The sequence below is a fragment of the Meleagris gallopavo genome, chromosome Z (genome assembly GCF_000146605.3).
Source record: "Meleagris gallopavo isolate NT-WF06-2002-E0010 breed Aviagen turkey brand Nicholas breeding stock chromosome Z, Turkey_5.1, whole genome shotgun sequence".
In the NCBI taxonomy this organism is placed as follows: Eukaryota; Metazoa; Chordata; class Aves; order Galliformes; family Phasianidae; genus Meleagris; species Meleagris gallopavo.
In genome coordinates this window covers 12,003,123-12,020,602 of record NC_015041.2, presented here as the reverse complement: position 1 = coordinate 12,020,602, position 17,480 = coordinate 12,003,123, and the positions used below count along the sequence as shown (strand labels likewise).

General features: G+C 35.6%; 1 protein-coding gene across 2 annotated transcripts in view; it reads left to right on the top strand.

Moving 5' to 3' along the window:
- Positions 1 to 17,480, top strand: part of OXCT1 (3-oxoacid CoA-transferase 1) — a 48,653-nt gene that overhangs the window by 20,220 nt on the left and 10,953 nt on the right. For both annotated transcript variants that reach the window (XM_031557210.1, XM_031557211.1), the window contains exons 5-8: positions 9,265 to 9,372; positions 12,491 to 12,602; positions 13,072 to 13,166; positions 13,886 to 13,934. In XM_031557210.1, the coding sequence (XP_031413070.1) occupies positions 9,265 to 9,372; positions 12,491 to 12,602; positions 13,072 to 13,166; positions 13,886 to 13,934 (364 nt within the window). The remainder of the gene's footprint in view (positions 1 to 9,264; positions 9,373 to 12,490; positions 12,603 to 13,071; positions 13,167 to 13,885; positions 13,935 to 17,480) is intronic.

Genomic DNA, 17,480 nt, shown 5'->3' with positions numbered 1-17,480 from the left:
AATAACTTTTTGTCATTTCTAATAGAGATTCCTAGGAAAAAAAAAAAAAAGAGAAAAAGTTGACATTCAAACTGAAAATATTAGAAAAAGGTAGTTCACAGTGTGAGTAATGCCTACTGGCATGAAACATGCATTTTATCAGGTGGCCAAAATACTGAGTTTTAAAGAGCTGCAGTCTAGTAACTATTAATGCAGTGAGAATTTTGGAGCAATCATTTGAATCAGTGGAACAGATTTTAATATTTTCTTGCTGCACTCTTCCCTGCAAGTGCTTTAAAACCAAACTACTCAGCAAAGGTGATGATGGCTTTCTAGAACTTGAAGGGGGCCTACAGGAAAGCTGGAGAGGGACTTTTTGTAAGGACGTGTAGCAACAGGACAAGGGGAAATGGCTTTTAACTGGAAGAGGGTAGATTTAGGCTAAATATTAGGAAGAAATTCTTTACTGTGACGGTTGTGAAACAGTGGAACAGATTGCCCAGTGAGGTTGTGAATGCTCCCTCCTTGGAAGCATTCAAGGCCAAAGATGGGGCTTTGAGCAACCTGATCTAGAGGGAGAAGTCCCTGCTATAGCAGGGGGTTGGAATGAGATGGTCCCTTCTAGCCCAAACCAGTCTATGATTCTGTGATTTAAAGCTGAGTGAAGAACTGAGATATCAAGACTGTTTTGACTTCATGGAATGATGATTTTTCTTTTCAGATGTAGCTATTTAATGTTGTTCTTGCAAGATGCAAAATACGGTGGCCCACAATGGATGCAGAGAAAGTAGCCTTTTATTTCCATCTCCCAAACAGGCTTGATGCTATTGTGCTCATTTGAAAGCAGACTAATTTTCCATATTTTCCTAGGTTATGTTAAATTGTTTCAAATGAACTTGCACTGATAAATTTCAGTATGTGGAAATGCACTTTCTTTTCACTGATATTCTTTTGAATTATGTGTTGACTTTTTTACCACTTGTGATTAAGCCAGAGAAAGCAATAGCTAAATGTTTTTGTTTTTTTTTTAATAACTTCATGTTTAAACTTTTTTTTTTAAGATTATAGAAAAAATATGCACATTTCACTTTTTTTTGGTAAATCTTTGGAATAAATTGGAGGTGTATTTTTTTATTTCTTCTTCTCATTGAATAAAGCACTGACAAGCAGTGAGGAGAGCTGGGATATATTCCTGATCATAACAGGAGAGATATGTAGACAGTATTTTGTGTAAGCATGCAGTTGGTGCTGCACTACCTTCTGGCCTAATTATACATATGGATTTTGGAAAGAATGTTTGATCCAAATTGCAATTTCAAATGTGGAGTTCTACATTTAAGACTAGAGGAGCTGATTTTTTCAAACACTGAGGGTCAAGAGCTGCAAATGAATTGACTAACACATATATTATTTTTTTTTAAATAAACAATTTCTCAGTAGAAATATTTTTGAGTACTGATTTTTTCCTACATGACCTTTGAGTTAGAAACTTGCATTTTTAATTGTAATTTTTTTTACCTGTTTGAATTCCAGGCTAATGGAAAGCATACTGATATCTTATGGTTCACCTTGTATCTTTTAAGTGAATTAGACAAGCTCTTATGCACCTTCTTTTCCATTCATTTGCTCTACTGCTTTGATATGTTTTGTTGTTTGTGTGTTTTTTGTTCTTATTTTCTATGTATTTGTGTCTGAGGTGTCTTACAGCTTTTGTAGCATCTTGTGATAATGCCATGTAAAAAGCAGGCTTCTTAGCTCGCACAGCAGCACATTCTTGATGCTGTGATACTTGGTCAAATTTTGTAAGGCATTTTGGAGAGGTTTTGTGCTTTGTGTCTATGCCACCAGCCACCAGAAAAGGACCAGAAATTGACCACCTCTTGGTTTCCTGAGCTGAGTACACAGACATTCAATTTCTCCTGGCATTCATGTATTGAGAAAAGCAATTTTTACATATGTTTTTCCCTTGTATTATACAGATATATGATGGTAGATGTAAAGTGTTGAATTTATTCAAAATTATATCTAATCTGGGATCTAAAGAAGGACTGGATTTAAGGGAATTCTGCCATCATACAAATAGAAATGTGCTGTTTGTGGTTGAATATGTTAAACAACTGTGTCCAAGTTAGACGTTTACTGAGAAGTTTATGGGAAAGGGGGAACCAGAGGAGTTAGCCACTCCAACACCCACTTCAAAACAACGACTGAACTTTCAGTCACAAGAAAAATGGCTAAATGAATGCATAGGTTTCTGGGAGTGCTGAAATTTTCAGATATAGATACAGGAAAGATACCTGCAATTAACGTATTTTTATTTTGAGGTCACTGAAGAGGGGAAGGTTACTGAAAACAAGGTGAAAAATAGTTCAAGTTATGTAAGAGTTGGGAATCTAAAGCCAGTCAGTATTACCTTGATCTGCTTCAGTAATTATTCCCTGTGATTAATAAATGAAGAGAGAACAGAAACTTAGTATGACCAGGAGATTAGAGGTTGTACTTGCTATGACTTATTCTCAGATGTGCTAAAGACAATTCTGCACTGTTGCTAGCAGGAATGAAATAATTTTCTTGTTGGATACAAGAAACAAAACTACTTTATGTATTCTTATAATATGAAATATTGAATTTACATGTTTATGTCAGTTTGAGCTTCAGATAATATTTTTGATTCTGTGAAGCACTTCGTTATTATTATTCTTTACTCCCATGCATGTCTAGTGATCTTCTTCCTGGGCAGCATTTAGGAAGGATATTGTTTAAATGCAAGAGAAGTTTTATTTTTTGTAAAAGTTTTTGCTTAAAATCTTGATGTCCAAATTTCTCTGGTTTCTCATGAAATTGTGGAAATTCTCTGAACCCAGTTGTTTGCTTTCTTCCTGCCTCTTCCTTGAAAAATACTGATTTCCTTTCTCCTCAACATTGCAGAAAAATTGTGTTGGTCTTGAATATTTTGGGTTTTGGTGGTTGTTTGTTTGTTTTTGGATAGCTGCTGTGATTTTGAAGATGAAATGTATCTCTGTGATCCACCTTTGAGAAAAAGAAAATAGTAGCATGTACTGGAATTTTGAGAAATCTTGTAAATTACAGCTGTTTATAAGGAGTTTCTGAAATAAGGAGAATAACTAATATGTGTGTGGAAAGTGCCATTTCAAGATGAAGTGTTTTTTGTCATCATTGAAATTGCAGTTGTTATTTTTGCTTTTGTTTATTTTCTTGCCAGAGAGAGCCACCAACACGATCTGTTAGAAAACAGCTACTACTGCATTATTTCACCCTACCTTCCTGTATATCTCAAGCTTAGCATGCTCTACTCTGATTCTTATTTAAGATGTTTTCGTTGGACTTTGGAGTGGTTTAGGAGGACTCGCATAAACTGTGAAACACAAAGAATTCCTTCTTAGATGCTGCAGATGAATCTTCTGTTTTTGTTTTAAATTTTTCACTTCCTCCTTCTGTACTTTAATTACTCTTAATTCATTTTTAATAGTCAAGCTCAATTTATCTCCTGACATTTAAGTTACATTTCTTCAGTTGTGTAGGAGATTTGAGATCTCTTTCAGTCTCATTTGTCATTTCTTTGATATGAGTAAGAAAATACAATCTTTTGTAGAGATTAAAGCTGACATTTTTGGGGTTTCAATTCTTCCCTGTGATATATGAACAACTTTAATTAAAAAAGAAAGTCAGTTACTTATTTTTAACTTGTAATCAACTCGATGATCTAGTGTATTTTGAAAATAAGCAGTGAAATACAGGAATAATTTGTTCAGAGTTTATATTGTTAACAGTGTACTGTTCAGGATGGAAAGATTTGGAGTATGATCAGTAATGTTATTCAGCAATCATAGCCATTACAGATTAAGCAGATTCTTTGGTCATTAGGTAGCCCTTAACAGATGAAGAATCTCACTGATGGTGATATTTTTTCACAAGTTCTTTATTTCCCATTACTTTAGTAATTTGAAAGCTGCATAATGCAATCTAAAAAATGACTTTCCAAAGTTGCCTTTTCCAGTTTGATGGAGTAACATCAGCAATAAGTAAAAGTTGGCAGGCAGTGCTTTTTTTTTTTTTTTCTTTATCTACTGCACAAACATCTTCAGGAAAAATCTACGAGGTTCAGTTTATACATACAGGGTCATTTTTATGGTACATGTTTATTGGTGGGTCTAATGCCAGACATTTACTGTGAAAATTGCTACTCTTTCACAAATGTACCTACTGGATAAAACTCTCCATTTATAAGAGAAAAAAAAGTCTTCCTACAAGAAATTGGTGTATTTACTAATTTTGCTTATGATCTTTAAACTTAAGAATATTGTGTATTGGTTGTGCTAAAATTTGACTGACATCTAAATGTTTGGAAAAGTATAACTGTGTGGTAGAGCTTCTTCAGAGATTGGCAGCTAATTTTCTTCAGATTATTTCATTCATGCATACATGCACATAGCTTTACAGATAGATGTATTTTATAGATAATGAAGTATACTTTCTATTTTTCTTTTAGTTACTACCCCAAAACTGCTATGTGTGAGTACCAAGAGCAGGTAGTGTATACAGTGCAGCCCGTGTTTTCTTTGCTGTCAAACTGCAGTATGGAGGAAAACATTAAACACATGAAATGAGAAGTGGACATTTCAGGAAACAGAGGTAGCAGGTGCAGGAAATGTGAAAGAACTGACTTAGTAAGACAGAGGCAACTAAAAATGGAATTGATTCTAAAGACTTATTGAAAAGAAAGGTGAAAGGAATATAATGTAGCTGGGGATTCTAAATTATGAGAATATGTAGCTATGAGGGGACAATCCTTACAAGGTTCATGTCAGTTTTGCTTTGTAATGATCAGAACTGAAATACTGGCAACATGTCTCACTGTTCTTCTCTGCAGTGTTCAGAGACGGTAACAGTCCACTAGAAAGCAGAAAGGCATTAAGGTACATAGATTCTTCATTGATACAGAATAGACAAAGAACCTGCTATTCCTGTATTGCAAGAAAAGGAAGCACCCAGTGAAAATTAAAAGACATGATGAAAAATACTTTTGCACAAGAAATGTAGTGGTACAAAATGTTTTGGGTGCCAAGGAAACTTTGACAAGTTCAGAGTTCATCGGAAGCTATGATGCAAGGTGGTCTATGCCAAGCCTTTGACCACAGAGATTCCTAAACTGCATGTTGACAAGAAACCAGGATAGAATAACCAAAAGTAGTTCCTTAAGCTTTCGTTCTTTACCAAGAAAGAGGGGTACTGGACTAAAAGGTCTTTCAGTGTGAATCATATCAGTCCCATTAGCCTCAGTGTGAAGCTGAACTGAACTTCAGATTTCTGCTGTTCCCCTGCACCTCCTCCCTATGCTTATTAAAAAGTTTACTCTAAGTCTGGCAACTTCATTCATTCTAAGACCTGCTTTTATCGGATGGCTTAGCATTTGCTTGCTTTTCAGTATTTGAAAGTGTGCCTCAGGAATTTTTATTGACTGATGGCTGTTTCATTACAATGAAAGCTTGGCAGGAATTGAAATTTAGTGGTGTGGCTGATCTTAGATCTAGGAAAGCACAGAACAGAATTCAGAACATCTCTTCTACCTCCCTGCATTTAGACAGAAATGAGTGAATATTAACCTACTTTGCTCTTTCCTCTATCCCTCTGGCAGTTTTCAGAATATATTCCGTTGTTTTACAGTGCTAAAGTTTTTTATGGAAGTTCAGTCCCAATAATTAAAATAATTAAGATAGACTTTTTTTCTTGTTTGTCATTAGCCATGGGGAATGTTTGATCACAGTTTCTGACTACCTTTTTTGAGACTTTTCTTCAGTAGACCAGACAGACATGACTTTTCCTCTTAGCTGCTGCTGTTGTTGTTGTTGTTGTTTTTTAACTTCTAATGATTTTATAAATGTTGGAATGAATTTTGCAGAGACATATTGACTCTTCCAGCAGTAAACTGAAGAATTATTAAAATAATCTTCTATCTGGCATCTAAGGGGGTAAATTTATTTCTTTTATTGTTTGTTGACATTTTATTCTAGTTCCATTCTACTGAGTATTTTTATTATTTCAGTTTGAACTGATGAGTACTGTGATAATGAAGATAATTTCTTAAGGATTTAATAAAGCTGCTTTAAAAATAAGCAATTTAGAAATGCATACGTTTGCTAATTTTTCCATCCCACTCCTCATGCTCAGCCATTCTCCTTCTTTCCACCTGTTCTGTTTTTGACTATATTTTTTTCCCCCTGTTATAAAGAATTATATATTCTTGTCTGGCTATAGGTCAGTTTTATTAAAACATATTTAAAACTAAAACAGCTGAAAACTTTTCACATATCATAAAGCATGTAATTAGGCAGCAGAAACTGGTTAAAAAGTGAGTACTCTAAAGTCTTACTAGGTACAAGCATTTTGACATGAATAGTTGTATAATTACAACTACTTTTCCAGTGTTTGATCAAGAATGCTGTTCGTTATCTTAATTACTGGAAGTTTATAACCTTCAAGGTTCCCATTCTTCCTCTAGAAGCCTTTAGAAACTCTGAGTTAAAACTTCAGAGTACTAGCTGAATTTCCTTAAGTAAAAGTAAACCAAATTACTTTAAAAAGGGAAAAGTGGATGTAAATTACAGAAGGAAGTGATATTTTTAAACAAGTGACCATTCATTCTATGAGTGCTGATACCAAAATGAGTGACAGAACGCTCTTGTGAATCATAGCAGAGAACGACTTTTATGTTGTACTTGCAGATAAACTACTATTCAGAAATGTTTGAATTTATTCATTCTACTTCCATGTGACTTTAATGACTTTCACTGGCAACAATCAGGCAAGATTTGCAAGGACATATACACAGGAAGGAAACTGAAAATGTGAAGCTCTTGAAACAATGAAAGAATGTTTGAGTCATGAATCAGAGCTTACTAGAAGAGGTCTTGAAGTTACTCTTTCATTTTGCTGATGCAAGAAAGCTGTACAAACTTTCTACCTTCTATCACTTTGAGGTTAAGATTGAAAGTGAGCAAGGGATCAAGGCAGTCAAAATAGTACCAAAATATTTTAACAATTAAAAAAAGTACAGGAGGTAATCTGCCTTGATTAGTTATCTTTAAATGTTTTGCTACATTTTGTATCTCTTTGGTAAGATGTTGTATGATGATTTTAGATGTGTACAGGAATTTGTCTGTATGTGGCAAAAGAAAGGTAAGGTAAATTTAGTATGTGGGAGAAATAGTAGGAGGATAAATAAAACGGAGAGTAAAACATAATAATAAAAATATTTAAAAAAAATTCACACACAACCCTCTGATCATTAGTACAAATGTTCTCCTTTGTATCTGTGAGTGACTGAGGATTGGACTATAGATGTGATACAAAAAAGACTTATAGGGGAATATGCAGTATTAAAGAGAACTGAATACAACCAGCTATAGAGCTATATATTTTTAGATTATCGTTCTTATCTAGAAAGATATTTGGGTTTTGTCTTGCTGTGACTTACTGAGTCACAGTAGTGCTTATTAGAAAGTGAAGATGCTGGTTCCCACAGCCATCAGATTTTCCATTTCACTTTTGTAGGCCTAGCTTCATCTCCAGTAGCAGTGTAGGCAACACTAAAAGAGGTAGGCTGCCAGCAATCTTCATTGTTTCATTTAGATCATCTAGTTCTTATGTGAGCAGAGTTGGGAGAGAGAGTTAGAACAATAAAATCACTGCTCTCCCTTTCAGAGTTCTTACTTTTTCACATAGACATCCTGATCTATTTCACCTGGAGAACAGAATGATCTTGCAGGCATTACACACAAACTTATAATCCCTTCTCAGAGTTGCATTATATTTCTATGTAAACATTTTGACATACTTAATTTTAATTACAATTGATGTCTCCTAGATATTTCTGAGATCCCATCTAAGTCTTCTCTTCTCCAGGCTGAACAGATCCAGGTCCCTCAGCTTTCCTCAGAAGTGAGATGCTCCAGGCACCTGTCATCTTTATGACATCCAGCAGTTTTCTGTCTTTTTTGAACTGGGGAGACGAGAACTGGACAGAGTGCTTCAGATCTTGCCTCAAAAGGGCAGAGTACGGGGGAAGAATCACCTCCTTTGGCTTGCTGTCTGCACTCTTTTTATTGTACTCTATTTTTTTAATTTTTTCTTCTCCCTCTGCTGCTTTTATGGTGGATTTCTTTGTTTATTATCATAGAACAAAACACAGTAGGGAGGTAATTATCTTTCAGAAATACTATATAGATTCTAATGTTGATCACATTGTGCAGTAACAATTGGATGTCAAAACGAATTTTAAATTCTTTAATGTTCCTTCATTGGTGATGGCTGCCAAGTCATGTATCCCTACTGATATGTCATGCTCAGGGTCTTGTTTGGGGATTTTTAGACTTCTTCCAGAGATTCCTGAAAGTTTAATTAGTTTCTGATGATGAAGCAGCTTGGAAGCTGTTTAATTTCCTTATGAGTAGATTGTTTCAGACATTCTTCAATCTATGACTTTAGCGTTATAGTAATAATACATTTTCTCTGTGATTGGATGCAGTGTGAGTTTTATGAGGTTTATTCTGTTAGGGTGAGATGTGTTCTCTGTTCTTGAGGTTTTGAGCACCAGGTAAGACTGAGGCACCCTACTGCAGGCATGAGGCCGTATCACAATCCCCACCTAGAGTATTCTGAATTCAGAGTCAGAAGGAAAATGCAATGTCAGTGGTGCTCCAGTTAGGTCACATTTTAAATGTACTGTGTGTAGGTACCATTTGAGTTGAATTAGCTTCACTAACTGTAGAAGCTTCTAGATCTTTGCAACTAGTTGCTACAGTTCAAAAGTCTTAATTTTGTTTTGAATGTCTTGCAAAGAAACTTTAAGGCAGCTTTTCAGTTTGTAACCTTTAAATTCATACTTCTGCTTTGTACTACAACTTCTTTTACTAGTTTATCATTTCTTCCTTTTTGGTTGTAAACTGTAAGTGCAATCAACTGGGATATTACTTGGTATATTTCTGTATGGTGATTGTACAAATTGAGCTGTTAAAATATCAATTTATACTTTCAGTATAAATGTAAAATATCCTTCTAAGGTAATGTGCTGTTTTCTGTATGAAAAAAGAGGAAAGATAACCATGAGAAGTAGCCTATTTTAAAGGGATTATCATCTGTTTTGTCCTGTTCGTTGGTTTTCCTCAGTGTCCACTGTAGTTGAGTCCACTTAACTGCTAATACTCATTAACTACTCACTCTTTTTATATTGTTTGTAAATATTTGTTTTCTTTTTTACTTTTGTAGGTGGAAGAAATTGTTGATATTGGAGCATTTGCGCCAGAAGATATTCATGTTCCCAAAATCTATGTTGATCGCCTGATACAGGGAGAGAAGTTTGAAAAGAGAATTGAAGTAAGTAGCCCATCTTATTGGTCACATTTCAGGGTCAGTTGTATTTTAGGATTTTTACAGGATTCTTACTCTAGCCATTAAGTGTTAACAATCAAAGCTTGCCAGGTTTTGCTAAGTACTGGGGCTTTAGGTATTTACTTAAGGACTTGGTGGAGTATTGAGAACTGAACTTTGTGTTTTATGCCTCAGACTCTCTTATTCAATCCCTCAATGAGCTAGAACAACTTTCTGCGGTCCTCAATCACTTTACTGCATTGAAAATCTGATGATGAAAAATCCTTCTTCTTTCTTCTCCCAGATCACTTCCTGTAGACACAAGGGAAATACTTGTACTAAGAGCTGACTTTAACATTAATGTTTCTTTTTTTTTCTACTGGGAAGCTTTTTTACATGGACAGGTAGAACTAGTTGCAGCCTCTTCTGTGCCTTATAATGGATTACATTACATTTGTGGAGATTCTGGAACCTTTCTTTCCTTTTCATTAAATGTGAAATCTTTTACACAGTGACATTTGTGGTCTGAATAAAATATGCCAATACTTAATAAAAGTTGAGGTAATAATATTAAAACACTGAAAACTGCTAAGGAAATCATCATGTACTGTTTTTTTTTTTTTTTTGTTTCCATGGCTCTATCTCACTCAAGCTTTGTCCCTCTTTTTTATTTTGTTGCTGTGACAAAGCCCTAAATTGTAATTAAAAATTCCATATTTCTCTGATGTGTCCGTAATCTTGAGGTGGGAATTATTCAAAATGTTATATGAGCTGGTGGAGGAGGAGACACATAATACAAAGAAGAAACACCTTGGTAGAAAGAAAAAGTTGAACAAAGGGAATGTAATTATTTTATTTTTAAATTATTTTATTCTTAAATTTATATTAAGTAGTCCTACAAAGACTTACTTTGATCTAAGTAAGATGATATAGGTTAATGTATGAAGGGATGTTGTTATTATTGTATCTGTTATTGTAACTGTTATTGTAAGTGCTCATTCTGCAAAAGCGCATGATTGAGGATCTGACTAGAAACAGATATTAAGCCTTTTATAAAATTTTTCTTTGGACATATTTTGTTAGAATGCCCCGCTTCTTCCTTTTGAAATATCTTAGTTTAAAAGCTTTTGACTTTCATGGAAGAAATCCATTTTGTGTTTAATAAACTTGTGTTTTTATTGGACTTTGGCAGTGGGTAAAGTGGTGATTCTTTGTATAAAGAATACAGTTACAAAAAGTACATGAGCTGCTTGATTTTCTTTGTCTAGCCTGGATAAGGGTACGGGTACGTGAATAGTCACCTGCCCCCTCCCCTATATTCTTAAAAAAAAAACAAAGTGAGAAGGAAAAATGCTGCTGTAAACTATACAACAAAGTTGTAACAGAGATTAATTTTGTTAATGCTTTTATTCATACTTTTCTATCATAGAAGTTTATAAATGAAGGCTATTCCAAAAGCATTGTCTCCGATTTTGTTATATTTGCTCATGGAGATGGATGTTGGAGGTATGGCAGTAGAGGCTGAACCTTCCCGCCAGTATCCCTTTCCATTTTGTTTGTGTGTGACAGACAGCAGCAGAGGGGCAGCCTGACAGAATGGTGCCTGAAATGAAAGTGTGTATGAAGAAAAGCTGTATCACTGACACAGATGCAGATAAAAAGTCACCCATTGACATTCATCAATGCTTGATGAATGTTTCTGGAGACCAAACAGTGGATGTAGGCACAGTGAGGTGGGGGTCACCTCCACTAACGTAGTTTGTATGAGTGCAGTATGCAGGCTCTTGTTAATGGCTGATGAAAATGCATAGCTTACGGTGGTGACTGTGTTGAAAAACAGTTTTGTAGCTGAGAATTTGCTCTGTCATGTAGTGTTATTGAACTCTTGGTGGTTGTTACAGTTTCCAGGAAATAAATAGGAAGCATTACTTTTGGAGTAACCTACATGGGTTGGAAATGTCTGCCCATATGAAAGCATTGATTAGGATGAATGTTAATGGAGAGAAAAGGAATGAAGAGAACCTAGTCTGTCATAATTCATACTGACTTTAAATAGCAGTTCATGCCTAATTGGACTCAAACATGGTCCCTCTCGTCATATTTTTGTCATACTTTCTATCCTTTGCTACACAGAAATCCTCTGTGATTGTTCTTAATTTTTCCAAAATGCACAAGTGAAGCAATTCTAGGAAAAATATGTCAGACATAAAAAGAAAGTTATTAGGAAGTGTAGGAGAGCTGATAATGACTGATCCTGACTGCTGAAAAGGAGACAGACTTCTAACATAGGGGAAAAAGAAAGTGCAAAATTTCTTTTGTGTTCCTTAAAAGGAATAGAGGATAATTTTGCCAGATCTCTTTTTTATGTCTTAGAGATATGTAAAGAGAAAATATGAGTGAGTACAACAGAGGACGTTGTTTAGAGCAGCATTATACACTTGGGAGAAATGCATGGAGAAAACCATTTATGTGAAAGAAAATTCACAGAAAAGGTCTTACGAACTTCTTGAATACTGTGGTATTTTTATGTGTGTGTGATTTAGGGAGCATCAGTTAAAGGCCAGTAAGTCTCTGGAAGACATACCAAACAGATTTATGCGAGCTTATGTAGACTTATTGTGAAAATGCAGTTGCCTAGCTCCTCTTTTTTTTTTTGTATAACTGGCATTTGTTCATCTCGTACATGTAAGTCTAGAATGTCATCACTGAATTGAATGATTACAGGGAGAGAGCAGTATTTGAATTTTAGGCTGACATTTAAAAAATCTGTTTGGATATCTCTGGAGTAATGATACTCAAACTTGCTAGTATTTGCACTAATGCTTGTTGCTTTCTTTCCCTCTTTTTCTTCTTAACCAGTTATGTCTATATGTCTATCAGATACTCTCTCAGACTTGACAATGTAAACGAATCAAATTTAGTGATAGCTATAGAACAATCTTGATTATTCCACTGGCTTAGGTGAGATTGAACTGCTAGAATAAAAGGTCATTCTTTCTAAGAGATGGATAAATAATGTTATTCTTAGATGAAGTATCTCACCAATCACAAATCAGGATGCTGCATCTTGAGATGCAAGAATCTGGATGCTAATTTCTGATTATGATTGCCTCCTGTTTTGCAGCGCTTATCAATCCGAAAGCCTGAAGACTCAAAAGCCAAACAAAAGGCAGGAGACAATGTGAGGGAGAGGATCATCAGACGGGCTGCTTTAGAGTTTGAGGACGGCATGTATGGTATCCTCCAGATGTACTATAGGTTAAAGTGAGTCTTGCTAGACTGGTAGCTGCAGCTACTTATGTTTAATGGAAATTAATTATCACGCTCATTGTTTATCTTTCACAGTGCCTCTCTCTTCTCAATAACACCTGATTGAAACAGATGGGATGCATGTCTGAAGTTCCTGTTCAGTCATATATAGAGTTTATTTGTGCTTGAATGTTTGACAAGAATTTATTTAAAAAGTGAAGTGCAATAGAAATGTAGCTTACTTGAACTGTTTTGATTTTTTTTTTAAGCAGAATAAATATTTGACAGAATGCAATTAGCCAGTCCAAGTAGGAAAGTAATTCAAGCACAAGTGTGAGACATCCAGCTAAAAATGGGAGTGTTTGTGGACAACAGTTCTTATGACAGTACAGTGATAACTTTTAAAATTTGTTTGCACTGTGTGTTCCTATTTGTGCCTTGACCAATTTTCTTCAGCTAATCTGGGTATTGGAATCCCTCTGTTGGCCAGTAACTTCATCAGTCCAGACATAACTGTTCACCTACAGAGTGAAAATGGAGTCCTAGGTTTGGTAAGAATATATCGTGGTCACTTAATAGCAATATGCTTACCATATTGTACTGCTAGGTTTTATTCCTCCCTGTTGCCCCTAAGCTGATTATAATTATGGTAGAAATCATATTCAAGCTTATGCAGTAGTGCATGATCATAAAATTTTGTGTGTGCAAGAAAGTCTTTTTGGAAATGCTCATTTCAGCATTATAGTGCTACTTAAAGTATGTTCCTAAATAATTGTTTTATGGAAAGGAGTCAGAACCTGGACACCAAGTCTTGTGCTTGGTTTACAAGACCACGCCTTTTAGGATACCTTATGAAGCATAATTTTTGGAGAAAAAAATTAAATTGAATAATGTTTTTGCTATAGTAAAGCTTTATTATATTACACTTGCAAACCTTTTTTTTTTTTTCTTTTTTTTTTTTTCCCCTGACAAATGTATGACACTTTAGTTAGGAAAAAAATGCAAAAACAAGTACCTCCGCTCTCTGGTTATTTAGTAATTCTAGCAGCCTCTGGGCAATATCTATCAGTCTTGATATATTAGTTGATGTAAATTTTGTCTTGTATCAAGAATTGTGTTGTGCAGAAGAGAAAAAAAATATGTGAATGCAAGTTCGTGTTGATTTGTTTTCAGTAATAAGCGTGAGAAGTAATAAAGCAGTAAGAAATTGTACATCAAGTGATTCATAATTTAAATAAATTATTAAATAATATGTCTGTGTTATTGTCAGGGTCCCTATCCACTTGAAAGTGAAGTTGATCCAGATCTGATTAATGCAGGTAAAATCTTCTAAATGAATTTAATTTTTGTAGGTGACTTTTCTTTGTTGATATAAAAATTTTATTTTGATTCGGTATTTAAGCTCCTCGTTTATTTATGTATATATTAATGTATTTCACTTCTTATAGTCTTTTAAGTGAAGATTGGCTTTGATCAATAGAGGGATTACATATTCTAGCTAGAGAGCTTATGCTTTTGTTCATTGTAGTAGCTACTGAAGGGAGCTCTTTTCCTGTCCAAGTGATAAAGATTATAATTTTCCTTTCCAGAAGTGGGCTTGCTTGTTGGAGCTGTTACATGAATGTACATCTTTCTTTTCCTGCTACTTTTCATGTCAAGTCTTCAAGAAAACGGTTCTCAATGATTTATCTGTGGGACTTGCTTGTAAAGGTTCTTCACATAGTAGCCTGGATTCCTCCTGCCTAGTGAGTTGTGTAGATGATACCCAGTTGTGTGTTTCAAGAGGCAGCCGTAGCCTGCTTGCCAGGTGCTAGTCATATGATGAGGTGGATGGCTGCTTTCCCTATTCTGAGGAGAAGACACAGTCCCAGGTGCTATAGTAAAAGCAGGGATGGGGAGGTCCACAAAGGAGCAGCTCTGTCTGGAAGAACTTTCCCTTCCTGCCACACCGCCTGCTACGGCTCCCCTGCATTTCTCTGGCTGAATTTCTCTCTACTTTCTGCTGTTTTGGGGCATTACAGAGGCAGCCATTAATCTTGCTGTGGCTTATTGCATCGGAATGTGGTCTGATTTCTGTTTTCTTAATGGAAAGTTGTGCTTGCATCCGTTCTGTTTCCACGTAAAATTGGACCTCTATATTGCACTGTGATAAGCTGAAGAAGCAGCCAAGGAAGTCTGTGTGGAAGAAATGGTCCTGGTGTTATTAGTCAGCACTCAGCTAAATATGAGCCAGCAGTGTGCCTAGGTGGCCAAGAAGCCCAGGGGCATCCTGATTAAAATAGCATTGGCAGCTGGAGGAGGGAGGTGACTGTCCCTTTGTACTCAGTGCTGGTGAGGCTGCACCTCAAGTGCTGCACTCAGATTTGGGCCCCTTACTACAGAAAATACATTGAGGCCCTGGAATGAAGATGGTGAGCAGCCTGGAACATAAGTCTTACGAAGAGCAGCTGAGGGAGCTGGGGTTGTTTAGTCTGAAGAAGAGGAAGCTGAGGGGAGACTTTATTGCTTTTGTAGAACCACCTGAAAGGAGGTTGTGGCGAGGTGGAGATCAGCCTCTTATCCCATATAACTAGCAGTAGGACTGGAGGGAATGGCCCTGAGCTGCATTGGGGGAGATTCAGGTTGGATATTAGGAAATACTGCTTCTCCAAAAGAGCTGTCAGGCACTGGAATAGGCTGCCCAGGAGGTGGTAGAGTTACTGTCCCTGAAAGTGTTCAAGGAATGTTCAGATGTTGTACACGGTTTAGTGGGGGAAGTATTAGAAAGTGGACAGTTGTTATAAATGATCATGGAGGTTTTTTCCAGCCTTGGTGATTCTATGAAAGGCCTTACCTATTCTTATATGTGATACTTTCTAAGTTCTTGTCATTGCTAATGGTATAAAATATAAACCTATGCCTGACAAGCTTAGGCTTATTTCATTAATAACTCTCTACCCTCCCACCCCTGTGTATATATGTGTATGTTTGTAGAAAGTACCTTTCTATCTCTTTTAGCTAGTACAATTAAACTCTTTAATAGCCAAGTGAGATAAATCATTGACATCGAACAAGCTTTTAATTTACTATCATAGTGCAGTCCAGCAACTTGTCCACTGACTTGAAACATTTGCTACCTGGCTTAACTAATTGATCCTGTCATCATACTGCTATGTTATTTCACCATTCAGTATTATGTTTTAAATAAGAAGTTATCTAAGGCATTCTTCTGATCTGAAATTAGAAATTAAGGAATTGAGTCCAGTGTTTCAACAGTAGGTAGGTAACTATTGAGATACTTTGTATAAAGGAAAATATCAGACACATGGGAGCTGAGTTAATGATTTAACTGAGTTTGAGAGTTTAAAGGAAGGTGTCATTGGAAGGAAAAAAATGTTAAAAGCAAAAAGTATTTATCATAGAAGGTAAAACAATATGCACTCTTATTAGAGCTTAATGATAAGTTCTAGTATTGATATATTTGTAATGAACATACTAATAGAGTGACAAAGGAAAACATAATCAAGAACTTGATAAAGACTGAAAAAAATATTGTGTTTTTATATGGATGTCAGGATGGTCTGGCTTATTGTGTGGGTGTCAAGATGATCTTGACTTACTGTTTGGTTGATAAATATTTTTGAGGCGAAAATGTTGTAGCTAATGTAAGATAGTAGAATGTAACATGGAAGTCAGATTAATCTAGTACTGGTAATTCAATGTTAAGCACCTTAGCATCTTTCTATGAAGGTGCAATAGACAGAACACAAGATTAGATGAGTCTGCTCACCAAAATATTAGTGATATCGTTGCTGAAATATGCAGAAGCTGACAAGTCTCACAGATACTTTGTTGGATTAAGACTGCTCTCGATGCTTTTCAACCAAGTTTATAAAAGCATTTGAAAAAAATAGAAGCTAAATGGCAAAGGAATAGGACTTCTGTTCACATTCATAGCCTAGCCTGTAATGGTACAGTATCAGCCCTCAAAGTGCACATTTTCAAAATAAGTTTAGGCTCTTGCAAATTTTTATCTGCAAATAGAAGTACATTTTTCTGAAGTACCTACTTTGTTGTTTGTTCCATTTCTTGAATGTCTCAATTCAAGATAGGTTATGTTCACTGTAATTTCAAGGTAGGCATTTGCCTTACAGTAATTCTACATACAGGTACAGACTTTATGAGAGCATTTTCAAGAACTGTTAATATGGCATTCTTGTTAAACTATTGTTTGGCCCTCACTCTGTGTCCTATTCTTCTCAGCACTGCCGTAGGTTGCCTATTTCTTGTGGGGTTCTTTTTCCATGTTACAGCTTACAGACTTCATCATTGCTCCCACTCACTGGGAGCCTGATAGGTGAACATTTCAATCATTCTCAGAACTGGTCTGGGTGAATTCTTTGCTTGCTGAATTCTCTGTGATTTGAGTGCAGGACCTTAATTGTATACTATTTTGTGTATCAACTTTAATTTCCTCACAAAATCTTGGTGGTATAATAAACATAAAGTCAATTTTGTAAATTACAACAGATAACTTAGTTGTCAGTTTTAATTTTCCTTTTTTTTTTTCTCTTTTACTTTTCTCAGCCTCTTTGTTTCCTTATTGTCTTCTTTTTCCCTGTTTTCTGGAAAATGTTTAATGATGTCTAATGTCTGTTTCCTGCTGTTGTTACTTTATCTTCTCAGTGTCATCTTGTGCTGAAGTCTGTTTTATTCTCTAAATTTTCTCATGCTTGGTAATAATTCTACCCACAGCTGTGTTTCTTGTGACTTTCCACAGGCACTCTATATACATGGTTTATTTCTCAGTCTGATTCAAAGTGCTGGCAGTAGAAGAGAGTTCTGGACAGAATCAAAGGAAAACATTTCCATGCTAGCTTCCTTGC